The 17,116-nt window shown below is 46.0% G+C and overlaps 1 protein-coding gene across 1 annotated transcript in view; it reads left to right on the forward strand.

The window, feature by feature from the left end:
* The first annotated feature begins 344 nt into the window (after positions 1–344).
* LOC121336059 overlaps positions 345–17,116 on the forward strand; it is a 28,552-nt gene continuing 11,780 nt past the window's right edge. Inside the window, exons 1-2 of the mRNA XM_041404805.1 lie at positions 345–591; positions 10,224–11,077. Of these exons, the coding sequence (XP_041260739.1) occupies positions 543–591; positions 10,224–11,077 (903 nt within the window). The 5' untranslated portion in view covers positions 345–542. The remainder of the gene's footprint in view (positions 592–10,223; positions 11,078–17,116) is intronic.

Below are 17,116 nucleotides of genomic sequence, written 5' to 3' on the forward strand. Positions count from 1 at the left end.
AAAAAAAAAAAAAAAAAAAAAAAAAAAAAAAAAAAAAAAAAAAAAAAAAAAAAAAAAAAAAAAAAAAAAAACAACAACAAAACCTCAACAAACCCACTCTGCTATTTTACTCTCTCTCCTCCCCACCCTAAACATTCCAGCCTTCCCTGCCACTAGAGAGGGGAGTTGTTTATTGATATTATGCAAGTACTGAAATATTTTTATTTTTCTTCTCTGCTGTCCATTTTCCCCGCTCTCTCCCTCTCTTCTCCGGGGGTTGCAAAGGTAGTTCAAACCCCTCCAGTCATCTCGGCTTATCAGCCACAGGAGATACATTCCTCTGGGCTGCTCCCTTTATAAGTCACTGCTGGCCGGGCGCCCGCCCGCCGCTCCGCAGCCTCCGCGCCGGCAGCGCTGCCCGCTCCGCGCTGCCCCGCCATGCCCTAGCCCGGGCCCGCTCACCCGCCCGCCGGGGGCCGCGCAGCAGCTCGGGGAGGGTCGGCAGCGATGGCACCCCCGCCCCCGCGCCCCGCCCGCCCCTGAGGGCGGCTGCTGCCGCCGGGATGTTCAGCTGGCATCGGAGCTTCACCCTGGGAGCGCCCTGGAGGAGAGGTGAGTCGGCCGCCCCGCCGGGGCCAGCCGGCGGCTGCCAACACCTCCCCAAACCCGCACCCCCGCCACCCCCTTCCTTCCCCTCGGTGGCCCCGCAGACGATACTTAGGACAAGCCCATCCCGGCCCGCCCTGCTCCCGGGCCCCGCCGGACGGGCAGCGCGCCGCTGCCGGCCCGGCCCCATGCTGCGCTCGCTGCTCTCCGGCTGCCTCTGTCCCCTCGCAGGTAAGGCTGCCCGAGGCGCGGCCCCCCTCCTGCCCCTGCCCCGGGGCCGGCGGGGACCAAGATCGCGCTTAAGGAACCGGCTTCATTTCCTCATAAAACGGGCTTATTTCGCCTTGGTAAGCGTGGCAAAGCTCCGGAGAGAGGAGCAGGGCAGGCGGGAGCACTGTGGCTGCGAGCGGTCCGCGCTGCCGGGGGAGCGGCACCCACCGGAGCGGCTGCTGCCGGCACCGGAGCGGCTGCTGCCGGCACCTCCGTGAGGCGGGTGGGCTGCCCTCCGCCCGTCACTGCGGGGCCACGGACATCGGCTCGCTTCCTAGGCTAGCGTATCCCCGTCCAACACGGCTTGTCGCGGGTTCGAAGTGTTGTACTTGCTCCCGCCTGTGCAGGTGAGGTGACCCTGGCAAGAAAGGCAGCTATAGTCCTTCAGCTGATCACCTGTAACTTTTTAAGCCTGTTGTGCAAACAAATTATGTGGTCGCAGTATGCCTTTTCCAGGCATAATGGGCCCCTATATTTTATGCCTTAGCCAGAGTTGCAGGCGTCGAGATCACAAGCCCCATGTAGCAGAATTCTCTTGGCATCCCTGTTCACCCCTCAGCTTGGCTTGTAGCAGCTGTAAACAAGATCGGCAAGTTCTGTGTCATTGGCAAGGCTGCACTGGGCTGGCTTGCTTGGCACGGAGGTGGCTAGAGAGTTTGTCAGAGCGTAAATGTAGTGTGCAGTGCAACAGCAGGGCGGTAAAAATGATGCAAACCCATGTGTTTGGAGTGGTGATACCTCCTGGGGTCCTGACTTTCCATCCTTATGCCAAACTCATGTTTCCTTGGAGTGCTGCAGCAATGGAGCACTCCCATGGAGTCATCAGAGCTGACACATTCTTGGGCATCCTCTCAGGTACTGTCTGCTTGGATTGTGCTTCCCAGCTGTCCCAGTCTGGGGCAGCTACTTAGAGCTCCGTGTGAGCTGGAGCCTCTGTGAGGTGCCGCAGCAGGTAAGCGTTAAGTGCTGCTGCCAGCAAGGCTGCTGAAGCAGGTTACTCTGCCTGGATTCAGTCTGGAAACTGCTACCCAATGACACAAAGGGCTCTAGAGCACTGCTGCTGTGAGAACATGCCAGCATCTCTGTAAGATGGGGAGGGTGTTTGAGGAGTGTTTTACAGTATGGTGGGAACTGCTCCTTTTTGCCCTGGATGTAATTTGACCATGAACTTGTTTCCTCCAAGATATATAGTGCAAACCTGATGGCAGGGTTAGGAGATGAAAGGAAGCTTGCTCTTCCACATGGAAGTGTCCCTCACCATCCAGACACAGCAGTATTGTTAATAGGGTAGGTGAAAGCTTTGGTGTGGGAACAGAGTTTCCTACAGAGCACTGAGGGATCAAAAAGAGGTTCAGCTAGAATTTATCCAAATAAGAAACAGCAACATCACTCTCTAATCACTTCAGCTAGGAAAAAGACACCAAATATTATGTGTGTCCAGATTTGGATGCCATCTGTATTCAGAAATAGCATTCTTGGCTCTTGCTCTCACTGCAACTATAAAAGATTTCAGACATGCCAGAGTATGGTTACGCCTGTCCAGTGCTACCTTGTTTGAGCAGAAGCAGCTCGCCAGGGTTTTATCAAGGGACAGAAATGACTGCTCATGAAGAATGGCTTAACAGCGACCTTTCTAATACCATTCTCGAGTTCCTTTGGCTTCATTTGAAGCACTGGTGTCTAAATGGCCTTGGTCTTTGGGGCTATTGAACAGTTGTTTATCCAAGCTAATTATAGGCAATAAAACCTGAATTACTACATACCTGTCATCCCTGGGGGGCACGTTCCATGCTTGCAAAGGGCCTCCAGGCTCCTAGTTAATTTCTGGCTGAATAGTCCATGGGCAGACTGCAGATCAGATGTACAAGGAAAAGATCTAAATTAGACAGTTTTGCCAATGTGTGATATATTTGTTTCTATTGTTTTAATTTTCTGCTCAGGCATATCACTGAGTTGTGTGCTAAATAATCTTTTGCTGTTATACAGGGCTGCTCATCAAAGCACTGTTTCCTTTATTTAAGGTTTTGAACCTTTCTCTTGGAGGAATACGTGGGAATTTCCAAGGACAAGGATTTGTAGGTCTTTAGTGGCAGCTGTCATCTCCCCATCTCCCTGACAAAAAATTCACAAATAAGACCTATAGGTGATTATGGGGGCTGAACTTCTTACCTTCCCCAGCCCTCAGGACTGGTTACATTGCAGAGCAGGGAGTACTTGGGCACTAATCCTTGTGCACCAAAATTATCCCTGGCCAGGTTTTCCCCCCGGGTCATAGATACAAAGAAATAAGTTGCAGTGTAAATGCAGAAACGAGTGGGAACAGTGCTTTAGCTGGTGCAATGAACAGGGTCAGGTGTTGATCTAAAAACTGGTGACTGCCAGCCTACACAAGTAACTGATAAACCAGGTGGTCTGAGGGGACCTGCCGAGCCCCGGGACTTTCTGCCAGAGGTCACTAATCTATCAGACCTGTCGTTTGGTTTCAAAAACTTCACAGGTCACTTGGAATGAATAGGAGCAAGCTGTAAAAGTGTCAAGTGGCCTCTCTACTTGGAAATCCATTTCCTCTTTAGTTCACCCAACTATATCACTCAGTAAACAATCAATCAATCTCCCTCTCATTCCTCCTCAAATGCTTGAAAAGAGCTGTAATTAGCTCCTCTTTTCTAAAACATAGATACTAAAGCAATGAATGTCTCCTCAGAGAGTCTCAGTCAGAGTCCTTGAACCCTGTTATCTTTCTCTCGGCATCTACTTTATATGGATTTATCATTACCAGCTGCACCTGTGGGGACCTATAACATTTCTGGTCACTTTTTATTACCAAACTACGATCCTAAGGAACTTCACACACTTAACTAACATTGAGACTAGAGACCACCTTGGAGCCAAAGGATCTAAGTACTTTGTGCTTTTTGTTCAAGGACTATCTAAAATCTCAGCTTTTCATAATTATTCCTATGCATTCAACATTTTGAGCAAATCAAATTGTATATGTATGCTCATGAAATCCACGTGCATTTCACTTCTCCAGCTGGATAAATTAAAGTTTAGAGAATCAGATCTATTGTGCAAATACTGTTACGACATGGCAGCATGTTCCCCTGCAAATGTGATTTTTTCAGACACAACTCCAGTAAAAAAAACCCCAAAACAACAAGCAAACGAAATAAAATAAAACAACAAAAAACCTGATCTTTCTTCTAACAGTGATTTTCATGCCTTCACAAGTTTCAGCTGTTGTAGGTAGAAGATGTAACTGGTGCACTGAAGACAACAGACCCTGTGATAAGCTTTCTGTATAATTTTTTCAGTTTGTGATTATCCTAATTATTTAGGAGAAGCTTTGCTCAGATTGGGCAGCCCAAGATCTGGCAGCACACTCAGCATACTTCTTGAAAAGATTGGGGAAGGCAGATAGAGTGCAGACTTTTGGTGACAAGTAGCACCTCTGCCATTGCCAGGACTATGATCAACAGTCCAGTAAAGCGCCAGGTAGGGATCAGGAGATCCCCACCCTGTGGAAATCCATGGCAAAGCTGTGTGGAGGTAGATTTGGCTCACGGAGGGTCAGATGGTGGTGGTTACTGATTTTTTGGGGTGGGGACTTTGTTTGTTGGGTTGGTTTGGGGTTTTTGGAAGTGTAAGAGTAATTCAATTCTCATGAGCACTGAGGTCCTGTCCGTGCAGGCCTGCCTGAGCCCACAGGGCTGTGCTGGGGACAGCTCTTCCCCAGCCCGGGAGGTGACACGGCTGCCGCGGGCCCTGCGCGGGGGCTGCTGAGGAGGTGCCAGCACGGCCCCAGCGCCTGACCCCACCCTTCAGCACACATGGAGGAAAAGTCATCAGCAAAAAATGCCTATTGTTTCAGAAAGGAAGTGACCCCTTCTCTCTTAAATGCTGGGAAATTGAGACCTCATCATTGGTGAGAAAAAAAAAAAAAACACCTCTTCGAAATGAAAGGGAAATACCACCTGAGCCGTCCTGCCAGCGGTGCTAGAGAATGTGGCACAGTGACAAAACTAAGGGAGTCTTTTTGTACGGGAAGGAAGGAAAATGAGGGAATGCAAGGACTGAATGGGAGAGGCAGCCTTTCGTTTCTAGGTCATGAGTCTGACTCCAGTGCACTAGTCACTGCTATCTAGTGATTCTTCAAAAGGCGACAATCATCTCTTAGTCTGTTACTTGGAGGCCACAGCCCCATCGCGGAACCAGTCCTGTATGGCAGGGTTTCATCCTTGGTGCAGCTGGAGCCAGAGAGGAGTTGCTAGGCAGGCTGTGTCCTCTATAGGATGCTGAAAAACCTTTTCTGGCACTTTGCATGTGCACCTTCCTCCTGTATTCAGGGCTAAGCAGAATGTTAGGAGTGCTGTGGTTTGACTTTGGTCTTCCTTTGCAGGGCAGCTGTGCAAAGTCCCTGCTACTCCAACAGCCCAAGTCGTTGGTGATATCCTTAAGTTTTGTGGCACAGTAAAATTTGGAAAGTACTGGCCTTATGAACTGCAGCGTGTATGATGTTCCATATCTTGTGGCATGTGTGGCACACAGTAGCAGGAAGAGGAAGAGATTCTCTGAGCATCTCTGGGCTGTTCATCCTGTACAAGTCTGCCAGCATCACCCACTGTGGATGGGTTCACTGTGCACATGGACCTTGCAGCAGTTCTAGAGACAAGCAGAAGGCTGCCATGGCTCTACCTCTGCTATCCTTTGTAAGACAGTGGTGGATGGAGACAAGCAAAGCTTTGGCTCCAGTTGTGCCATGTTTAACAGAGATTCTCCCCATGCCAAGTAGCCTAAAAATCAGGATGAGCATTTTGAGACAACAGGTGGGCAGAGACTGGGAAGGAAGAGAGCAGCAAAGGGCAGTGCTGGCATGGCTCTCTACTGCCAGCAGCAGCACTCATTCCATTGTCACCTTGGCCTCTTCCTGTCCACTAGTGCTTCCATTAGTTGCATACATCAGAAAACCATGTGCTATGATACTTAAGTCAGTGGATCAGAGGCCATGGACCCTCTCGGGGATGTAGCAGACTTAACAGGTCTTGCACTGAAGGAATTGCCAGTGAAACACAACTTTGAGTCACAGGCATAGATGCAAGAAAGAAAAAAATCAGACATGGGTTTCAGTACTTTGGAGCATGGGGATTTGGATATAGGCTTTGGCTTGGTTTACTAGAAAGGTGGGAGCTTTTGCAAGAATTGGGCTTGAGCAGGATTGGAAATGTGAAGGAGTTTTTCCTGGGCAGTTGTTTGAGTTCATCTCGTGCATCCAACTTACTTGGGATAAAGAAATTGCTTAAAAGTAATTTTATATTGACGTATCTGCCCTCCTTCTCGTGGTCAGGGATCTCTGTACTAATACACTAGGCTGAGTCCTGGCAGCCGCTAGTTATTGTGCAACTGGAAAAATAACTTAGACTTAAAAGTCCCAAGAAAGTGAAGCCTTGGGACAGAAGATGGTTGGGAGGATATTTACCTTTGAAAGATTTAAGTTTCTCTATTAGGCTATGCTAATTGCAACATAGAAATATCCTAAAAAGCAATTCAAACATGATGCAGAGCAAAGTTCTAGAGACCTAGGTGGGACACATCTGCTCCTTCCACTCCCTACCAATTACCCTCAGGTATTAGCTAGTTCACTGTCACAATCTCCCTGTGAGTTGGGAAGCCGTCTGATTCTCCAGCTTTACAGGCACAGGAAACCCAGCTTCCCAAGGCTACACATGATCACTTACCACCAGTCACCGGCGTATATTTCAATCCAGGGAACCCTGTACACCTCTAGGGTGATTACACAGCCATAAAACTCTTTGAAACCCTGAGACAATGTTTGGCCTGGGCACACATGTTGAATATGCTTCAGGAACCCGTACTGATTCTGAAGCACGCACATGAAACTCCACTCCTTCCCTGGCTGCCACACCAGCGTACCAGCCAGCTTCCTAAAAACTACAGCATTTGCTAACTTACCCCCACTAGAGAGGGGTGTGGAAAACCGGTCCAGGGGACAAGAAACAAACAACAACAACAACAAAAATCTTGGCTGAATTCCCAGGAACAGTGTCAAACCTGGCTGGCCTCCAGCACAAGTAAATACATTTTACCATTGTTAATGCCACGGTTCAGCTCTCTAGAGTTCTTCACACCTCCTTTCAGAAGCTGCTGTGTAGGATTTTTTGCAGCCATACCCCTGCAGCACACTCCCTCCAGTGCCAGGCAGGAGTTATCTCCCTTCCTTGCTTTACTCAGGGCCCCTGGTATTGCCGAACAAAACACTTACAGGCCAAGTCCTCAGCCAAAATTAGCTGACACAATTCTCAATTCTGTTAAGGGCCCTGGAAATTAGTTAATTTATAGCAGCTGAGGGTCTGGGTAGCTTTTTTTTTTTTTTTTTTTTTCCCCTTCTTCCCTCAATTACGCAAATGAGCTTTAGTTGCACCATTCTGGTGTTTGTTAGCAAAATACTTGAAGGAGCTGAGTGTTTTTGTATGCCTCTTTCAAGATCTGTAGCAGGAACAATCTGCTTCTTAGAAGCGCGATGGTTTAGATTCTATATTCCAGTTAACAGAAAGGAAGAAACAACTGTTCTGCCAGTGAGGTGCAGTAAGAATAACTTGAGTTTCAGGTCACTGCCTTAATCATTGGAGATCTTTTTGCTGTAGCACAGATGACCTCACTGACCATGGGAATGTATTATTAAGTGAATGAGGATGAGGTGCCTAAGTGTGTTGCAAAGTCCTGTTTTCCTTTGCCAGTATTCTGGTCTTGTGGTAGGGGGATGATAACATTTTGCCTCATCACAGGCCGTTGGAAGAATAAATCAGAAATGGTCTGTGGTTTGCAGGACCTGACAGTGCTGAGTGCAATGGTTTGCAGCCTGGAACAGATAAACAATTTTTGTAAAACATGTTGCTAGTGACCACAGTAAGGGGAGAGAGAGCAAAGAACTGTTGTTGGCATCAAGGCAGCCATCCCACAGACGGCCAAAGATTTCATCTTATTTTCTATTCTTTCTACTCCAGCCAAACCTTGTTCACATTGCAGCTTTTGTAGTCCTAAAAGATATGCAGTAAAGCATCTGACATCTCCTCCTGTAAGTAGCAAGACCTCATTTTAATATGCTGCTTCCTGATTTTAGACAAAGCAATATTTGTGTAGGCCAGGGTGAAACCAGTTAAGCAAGAAAAAACAGGGGCAGATTGAAAGAAGTGAGAGAATCTCCAGTCAAAGGAAAGCATGGCATGATTAATAAGAGAGAACAATCAGTCTGTGGGAAAGAACTACCGTTGCATATAGTAATTCCTGGTAAGAGTGACAGCTGTATGGTTTGTTCTTAAAAGTAACTGCAGGAATGCAACTGCTCTCCTCCTGACTCTTGGTGGTTTTGTTGGCCAGCTGGGGTAGTGGTGCCATCAGAAGAGCCTGTAAGCCTTGTATTTTTCATGCAGATACAACATTTTGTGTCTGGCTGCCAAGAGGTGTTTGCAGCTGAGCAGGTAGATCCTCTTGACTCCAAATCAAAGTGACTCAGTTCCACCTCCTCCTTCCAAGACCTGGCACCCAGCTCCCTCTTTGAGCTGATGTTTTGCTGTATGTGAAGCTGCAAACTTGTCACCCTATTCCTTGTCCTCAGGTCAGGGTCCCTCATACATATCCCAAAAGTGAGAGTAACAAGAGAGCCTAGTACAGGCAGCTCCTGATGAGCTTTCCTGGGTAATGTCTTTTTCTTGTCCCCCATCACAGCAACATCCTGGTGTTGTATTGCTGAGGTCTGGCACTGACTGTTCCAAACATGGCTCTTTGCACTGGGAAGATGCCTGTGAATCCTGCTAAGGGAGGCAGTGAAATTCTGTATATGATAAACAAATCTTATGTAAGGGGTATCAGCACTCCGTACCACAAGAAGCCTATCAGATTATTTATCACTGACTGCCCTTTATAAAAATCCAGTGTAAAATATTAAATCAGTGGGTGTCTATGAACAGCAAAGGGCATATTTCAGTGGTATGCCAGGAAATTCTCAAGATCAAATGAAGGGGATTCAAATAAAGTAGAAAATGATCCATGTAAGAGTTAGCTTGGACTTAATGAGTAAAATTCTCCCTTATCTAAGTACTTTGCAGAAAGCAAGCTGGAGGAGGTAAAGATGGGTTATTTCTGAAACAGGGAGCTTCTGGGTTACCACAAAGGAGAACTGCACAGCAGAGCTCTCCCTGATCCACTCACTGCTGGTGGGGTGGATCCCAGGCTTTCCTGCCCACCTAGGGACATTTACTTTACTGGGGGTGAGTTTGTGAAGCTGCTGCTGGGTCTGATTCAGGCAAAAAAGAAAGAGGAGAGGGGAATGAAGTAGAAAGTAAGACATCCAGAAAAGTGTATGCTCTGTAGCCCTCTTAGGCACTCTGGGTTGGGCACTAAGGGAAAATATATCAGGGAAAGTGAAGTTTTGTTCTGCATCAATTCTTGGTTCCAAATCCACAGACTTACGTATTTGGAACTGAGATTTGCAGTTTGCTAAAAGGTAGATGCAGAACTTTCACACTGGCTCTCATATCATTGTGTTCCAAGTGTTTGCGCTATGAAATATTATATTCAGAAAAACAGTAAGAAAAACCTGGGAGCAGATCTTTGACCCCTGCAGATCAGCCTTTCATCCAGAGATTGTTCTATCACATTACTGTGTAAAATAATTGTGACTTGAAAACAAGTTTTCTTTGTCTGTGTGCAAAAGCTCTTTAGCAAGGCTGTGCCCATCTCTTTTGTCTTCACAAATAAGGTAGGAGCTCACTTAAAGACATCATAACTAAAACCATAGAGGGAGTGAGAAAGATCTACAGTGCTTTTTACACTTGCTTTTCTAATCAGAACTTGATTTTTGTCACATATATGTGAGCAGAGAATACCAAAGAATTTTCAAATTGCTTGTTGCAACCAAAAATTCACTTAAGCCTGTGGGAAGAGTAATTTCATTTTACTCTTCTTTCTGCTGGTTCAGAATACATTTATTTGGAAAAAGATATTTGAGCCTTAAATTAATGTCTATCGGGCTGAAAGAACATGTACATCTCTCCATCTCTATGCAGATAATTACAAAAAAGTTGCCTGCCTACATATGTTGTTTTCTACCTATCTATTAAATCAGAATTGTGCTTTTGTGAGCTCCCCTGGAGGACTCTGAGGCTATGAAACACAAGCCTTTTGTTGCAGCAAAACCCACAAGAAAGCATCATATAACTCAAGAAAAACAAATTAGGGCCGTTCCGCTCTACCACCTTGGTATAGGCAGTTTTACATTCCACATCCCTCACGGGATGCATTAGACACTGAGTTTTGTAGCCTCCTGTGACCTTCTACTTGTTTCTTTTCAGCAGGTAAGAAGAGCCCACCTGCTGAGGACAAGGTTGTGTTAACACACATGAAGATACTGAGCAATGAAGGAATTCAAAACCCAGGGTTAATCCCAGAGGCTCCAGCTGACACAGCCTGCACAGAGGAGTCCCATCTTCCTGGTGCCAGTGTCCCACCAGACTGCTTGGGAAGTCCAGATGCCGCAGCCGCAGCAGCAGATCCAGATTGTGTGGATGGCCCGGCAAGCACTGACTACGTAGCCACCTTGCCTGACCTCAGCACCTTCGAGTCCAAGTGCCGGCTTCACAGATTCTCCAAATTCGAATCTGAGGACTCAGGGGTTGAGTTGCCAAGCGGTGCTAATTCTCCATCTACACCCACGGGCTCAGAGAAGAGCTTTGTGCTTCACAGCAGAGACTCATTTTGTGACTCGGGTGTGCTTAGCACCTCTTCTTCTCCAGAAATTGACCATCAGTTAATGAGAACATGTAAAGAACATGCCAGAAAAGTTAGCCTACAAGATCCAGAGAGCAAAAAGCAAGCTGATTACTATAGTCAGGAGGCAGATGCTGTGCAGGATCCTACAGCTTCCCTTGAAGACTTCAATGACCCTCAGGAAGAAAGTCCTGATGATCATTTTCACCAGGATGACAAGCAGTCTCCAGAAAAGGAACCTACCGCAGAGATGGACCTTTCCAGGGAAAGCACTCTTTCCACCCCAGGTCCCATAGAAGACCCAAAGACCATTGCTGACAATTTTCCAGAGAATTTTGGCAGCATGCAAGACCTTCAGATCCATGAACACCAGCTGAAGAAATACCCCACAAGTGATAGTCTGGATGAGTACATGGATGAATGCTGTAGACTGAGTGAGGTGAGAAACACCTGAACATAGATCATAAATTTATGCCTGTCCAAACACCCCAGTTCATGTCCTGTTTGTCACAAATTAGACATATCTGAGTGAGTTTAGAATATCTCCCCTGAAACTTGTAAGCAGTAAAAAATGGTAATTGATTTTTAAGGTTTCTTTTCATACCAGTAAAATTCTGAAATAATTCGTAAATATCAGGTCTGGGAAAGGATGAAAAATGACTCATTGAGATCTAGTGTTTCTAAAAGCTCTAGGTGAGAGGATAGACTTGATTCTGGTCTCAAAAATGAAGGTTATGAAGTTAAGTAATCATTCTCTGATACACGGGGTGGGGGTCAGAACAGGTTTATTTTCAAGACCAGGTTATTCCTCTCTCTGGGAATAGCTGGCTTGCTTTTGGGACACTGAAATTTGTAAAGAACTTGTCTAAGGGTTAATTCATTTCTGTCCAGGCCTATTGTGCCCTGTTCAGTCAATTGTCTCAAATAATGCACAAGCAGGGAGCTAATTCACAAATTCAGATTTTTGTCGGGCTGGAGCTGGAGATGCTGTTTTAACTTGCCAATGTAGCTGTGATGGACCAAACTGCAAAGACCTAATTTCAGCAGGTTGTGTCACTCCTTATCCCCTTGCTGGGTACCATGTGCCACTGGCAAGAGAATAAAAAGCCCTTCTGTGCACCTTCTCCCATAGCAGGTGCTGTTAAGAGCTCCCCCCAGTTCTTTGCCTGAAGCCTCATGCTGCTGAAGTGAGGACAGATCACTGCCTTGCCTGCACAATGCAGTGGGTTCTGGGAACCAGCAAAGCAAAGATCTCAGTGGGGAGCTGATTCTTGACAGAGAGACAGACCAAAGAGCCCCATGAGCAAAGGGAAAGAAAAAGGAGAACGGCAGACTAGGTGAAGAGGATCACAAACACACAAAAGCATCAAATGGTGCCTAGCGGGGATTTTTTTTGGGGGGTGCTTATTGTGGTAATAGTGATGAATTGGAATTGGAGATGGGTGGGAGGAAGCCAAGTAACAAGTGATGTGTGCTGTGCAAATAATTTAACCACGACCTTGCTGCCCTGAACAATCGGGCATTGGACTTCCTTTCCAGCATGCCAAATCCTCTTGAGCAGTGAGGAAGGTCAGAGATGTCTTATCTCTGTTAACATTGCATATCAAGGCAGTACAAGCAACACACAACCTATCTGAGCAGTGTTTTCCTCCCCAGAGCTATCTCACACATGGCAGAAGACAGATGTCTAATTTGCACAGATCCCAAACAGATCTGGCCATTTGACAGAGAGTCCAAGAAAGGATGACAGCAGCAGAATCTGACCATAAGGAGACTTCATAAAAAGTTGCCTAAATTCTCTCTTGCACTCTGCAGAGTTTGCACTCAGATTTGGTCTTGTCTGACAGCTCCTGTATGCCTGTGAAATTCCTTTAAATCCTTAGTGAAATGGATCCTCAGTTTACCAAAGCAGAGCATTTAAATAAACAAGAGAATAAATTAGAAGCTGAAGAGGAAATTAAGCTCTTGGTGGCTTATCTCCCCTCCTTTTTAATATCCTCACTGGCTGAGTGCTTAAGCCCTGTGCCCTAGAGCACTTTTCTTTGTTTTCTGAGCTGTGTAAATACAGCTGTGACCTAGATGCTGGGGAAGTTTGCCCCTCTTCACAGCACACCCCCAGGCTGATGTATCTCAAGAGCAGCACTCCTCAAACTGCTGGGATGCCAGGTAGCACCGAAGTTGACTGGGACAAGAAATGCCCATGAGCTGCTGCACAGCTCTGCAGCAGCTGCTGCTCTGTGTGCCTCAGAGCAGCAGGACAGCCTCTGGCAGATGCAGAGTCCTCTGCCCTCACGAAGCTTATAGCAGGCTGACCTGTCCTCACTGTCCTACAACAGAGACCTGTTCAGAAGTGAGGCCCAGATGATCATTTGACCATACAGCTGACAGATGCATCTCGGTTCATCCCATCTGAGGCTCTACTCCAGGCTTTCTCTGTGGTTTTCACATTTGCCTGTAACCTGTCCAAGACACAAATGGTACTTAGAAACCAATCTCTGCTATGGCCTGTTGTCTTCTGAGGGACTAAGATATCCCTAGAAATGAATCACTGTTGCCTGAAAGAAAGCAGGCCAGCACAGTGTATTCCTACCCTGCTTGGCAAGGACATGGCAAACCAAATTGCTCCATCAAATAAATTCCTGCTGCATTAAATTAATGTTTATAGAAATGAAAAAGTGCTTACACTGGCTTATAGCTAATGCTCAGTGAGAGCATTATTTAGTTATAGGTGACACCATCTTCCTCAGTTCTACTGATGGTTTTGGGAACTTTCAAGTAACAGAAGAGCAGTTGAGTTTCCCCAGCTCAGCTGACTGGCAGTGCCAACTGTGCTTACTGGCTCACCACAGCCAAACAAGGACTCAGTCTCTGGATGAAGTTGTCCCTTGATGTCCTCCTGACCATCCCTCACTGCTGAGGCCATTTCCAAGAGAACAGGAAGGAAAATGCTGAAAAAGAGAGACTGGAAATGACCAAATGTTTTGACCACTTGGATTCAGTTGGTGAATGGCTTTGGCTGAAAATGTACATCAAATCATTTCAGTGCAGCATTTTTAGACAAATCTTTCTGATCTTTTGTTTTGAACTGTTGTTATTTTGAAATTGGCCTACATTTTGAAAGATGAAAGAAAATGGAAGCTGTCAAACAACAAGAGAAACAACTTTGAAGCCTAAATAAAAGCATTTCCTTTTAAGCTTGAAGTTTGAAGATACATAGCTTTTGATGCTTTTGCTTTACAAACACTTCCTCACACTCTATAAAGTTTACATTTTAAGTCAGCCCAGCCCATACTGCTAGAAGAAAAAGGACGGGAGCACTGTCATCATTAAGTGAAAAAAAAAAATCATTATTCATGCAGTGCTATTTGTCCTGGGCCAAAGCAGTCAAAATGTTTCTCTACAGAGTGGTACAGTTCAGGGGAAGGATAGGGATACCTGTGATGGTCAGGCCCCTCGTCTGTGCGTGCCACTCAGGGGAAACCAGAAGCTATCAGCAAGCACAGCCCCTCCTGGACAGCAGGGTGGAGCCGTCAGAAATACACAGCACGATCCCTCTCTTTCCTGTTATTCACAAGCCTTTTAGTGCTGTCAGCTACCAGTGACAAATGCTTCCCGCTCAGCCTGTGGTGTCACTAATTGGTTGCTCTGGGTCCGGGATGGGAGGGTTGAAATTACGTTGTTCCCTATCGGGTGACACAGTGACCGTGCTGCCTGCACCAGCTATGCTCGCAGTGAGGGTTGTATGGCAGGATGCAGCCTAGTATAACCCAAAACTATGCAAAAGAAAAGTGAAGAGCATTGTGTGAAGCACAGAAACCTAAGGTACATCAGCGAGCATTTTTCTGAACAAAGAAAAGCTTCCCCTGCAAACTGCCCATCATCTTCAGCTCGTGCTGCCAGGTCCAGCCCAGGACAGTTCTCCATTGAGCCCAATTGCAGAAAAGCACATCACATGCATCCAAGTAACAAAATGAGGCTGGGCAAAGTGCTGGCCAGATGATCAGACATACAGATTTTGATTATACATCAGTTGGACAAGAGACTTGAAAGCAACTCTCACTCTTGCAGCTCCCACCGGACTTCAAATCTTTGTAGTGATCAGATGCTGCAGTGAGCACAATATTCTCCAGAGACAAGAGGACAGGCTCCCACCTCTGTGAGCTGTGTAGCCACAGAGGAAAAGATATGATTTACGCCAATCAAAATATTGACTAGAGGGCTCTAGATAAGCCAGAGTTCCCAGTGCAGATGCTGATCCTGTATATTTAAGCTTCCTAAGAAATCTGTGGGCCAGCACAGCTGTTGTGGTTTATTGCCAGGGACACACATACTGAAAACCTGTGCCCAAAACTTAGTCAGGTGAGCACTGACAAGGGCAGAGATCCCTCTTTGGTTACGCAGGTGTCCAGTCAATGTAGTGCATCTTAACTCCTCAGGGTCAAAAAACCATAATGTGAGTAACTCAGCATAGCATAACTGGGAGCCTTTAACTCTGTTCCTTCCAGATGAGGGTCTGGCTCAGTCTCATGCCTAAAAGCAAAATCTGGCATGTATTTATACATTACATTCTTACTTTCCTAGAGAAGCTTTAACCATGTGAGTCATAAATTGTGTCTTTATGATCCTCCACATCTTCACCTTACAGAAAAGTAGGCAAGATATTTTTCCTTCTTCATAGGCTTCATCATCTCAAAAACAGGCACACAGCTTTTGTTCCAACACTATTTGACAATTACCATGTGGAGAGCAGGACAAATTTCAGTCATGAAGCTTCAGCCAGGAGGACAGAGAATGGAAGAGACATCCTGGAAAATGTTTGCAGTTTTCTTGTGGTTGCTGACTCTTCACTACTCACATGAAACTGTCTCACATGCTGAGAGGAAAATATTTAGACCAGAACATGACAGACCAGAGTCTATGCTGCACTTGGCATCACCAAAAGATAGCTAAGGGTCTTTAGGTATTTCCAGTCTATGAAAAAACAAAGTCTTTGAAGGGTTCCTAGAGAGACTCTCTCTGTGCAATTGTTTTGGGGACAACCAGCTAAATTACACAAATATTCTCTGTGGAGCACTTGCTGTATCTGAGCAATCCTAATCCTAACCAGCCCTGTGGCAGGGTGAAGCACACCCCTAAAAGTTTTTACCATTGCATTCTGACCACAGAGGAGGCTGGCCCTGCAGAAGTGTGCAAGCACTGGAGGCTCTGCCTGATTTGTGCTTTCTGAGATCACTTCAATAAAATGCAGATTCATTTGTTATTAGGTAGCCCAGACTGCCCTAAGCAGCCTCTGAAGGCTGGCTGTGAAACAGGGATCTTCAGCCTATTGAGTCCAGTCTGGTTTAGGTCCTCTACAGGGGTAGATCCACCTTGCCCCAAGACCTGGAGCAACTACTCTACAACTTTTCCCTCTCATTTTCTGGGCATCTGTATTTACTCTCAGGAGTTAGAGATTCTCTCTAACTTTTGCTAAAAGCCAGGTTTTTTCCATGCTCGTCCCAAACACACCTTTGCTTTCCAGAGCCTTCAGCCCTAGACACAGAGCATGGAAAACCAGGACCTTCTTCTCTCCTCCCCCTGCCCATTTTGCCCTACAAACCCAGCAGACACAGACATGAAGCAGGACTGTACAACATTAAGCACAGGACAAATATGGAGCAAAAAGAGGGTCTTAAAGTGGAAGAGCTTCATTCTTTTTCTCCAATCTAAGAGCCAAATGTTTTACTTTATCCTCTTCTCCATGACCTTGTCTGTCCCTTGTAGACTCCCTTTGTGCTTCCACTGCTATAATGGGTTGGATTTGGCTCAGTGTCTCCTTAGGGCAGTACAGACATGCCAGCAGTCATGCAGTAGCATACTAGCAGGGAGTTGCTAGGTGTGCAAAAAGAGGTACAGTGTGGCAGAAAGCCTATATTTTCAGAGGTAATAAGGAACTTCTGACTGTCTGTTGGAACAGTGTACAAAAAATGGCTGTTCATTTTGAGACAGCTCGAAATGGCCAAATTTTCAGAAGCTTATACCCATGTACTTTCTGAAAATTATGCTTCTCAAGCTGGGCACCCCCAAATCCTTAGCTGCTTTTAGATACATTGATTATAGTGCTTTTGATTCAAGCTTTTCCCACCAGATACAACATAGGCTTTTTTCCTCCCTTTCAGTCCTGGGGCTGTGCCCCTTCCCACTGCACAGCCACAGTAAATTCTCTGTTTTACAGCTGAGTAACTTTTGTCTTGCCACCACTTCTTGCAGGCTCTGCCTGAGAAGAAGATAAAAGTCATGAAATGAATGACTGCTTGACTTGGAGTCAACAATCTCTGTCCCAACTTCAGACACAAAAGCATCTGGATTTAATAATACCTGTTTATAAATAATGTTGTATCATCATTTGTTTAAAAAAAAAGTAAATCCTAATGTTGATTATTTTTGAACACACCATGAGCTTTCTGACATAATGAAAAGACAGGAAGAGTCCCAGGGC

This window comes from Onychostruthus taczanowskii, unplaced genomic scaffold, assembly GCF_017590055.1.
Source record: "Onychostruthus taczanowskii isolate IOZ18803 unplaced genomic scaffold, ASM1759005v1 scaffold22, whole genome shotgun sequence".
NCBI classification, from domain to species: Eukaryota; Metazoa; Chordata; class Aves; order Passeriformes; family Passeridae; genus Onychostruthus; species Onychostruthus taczanowskii.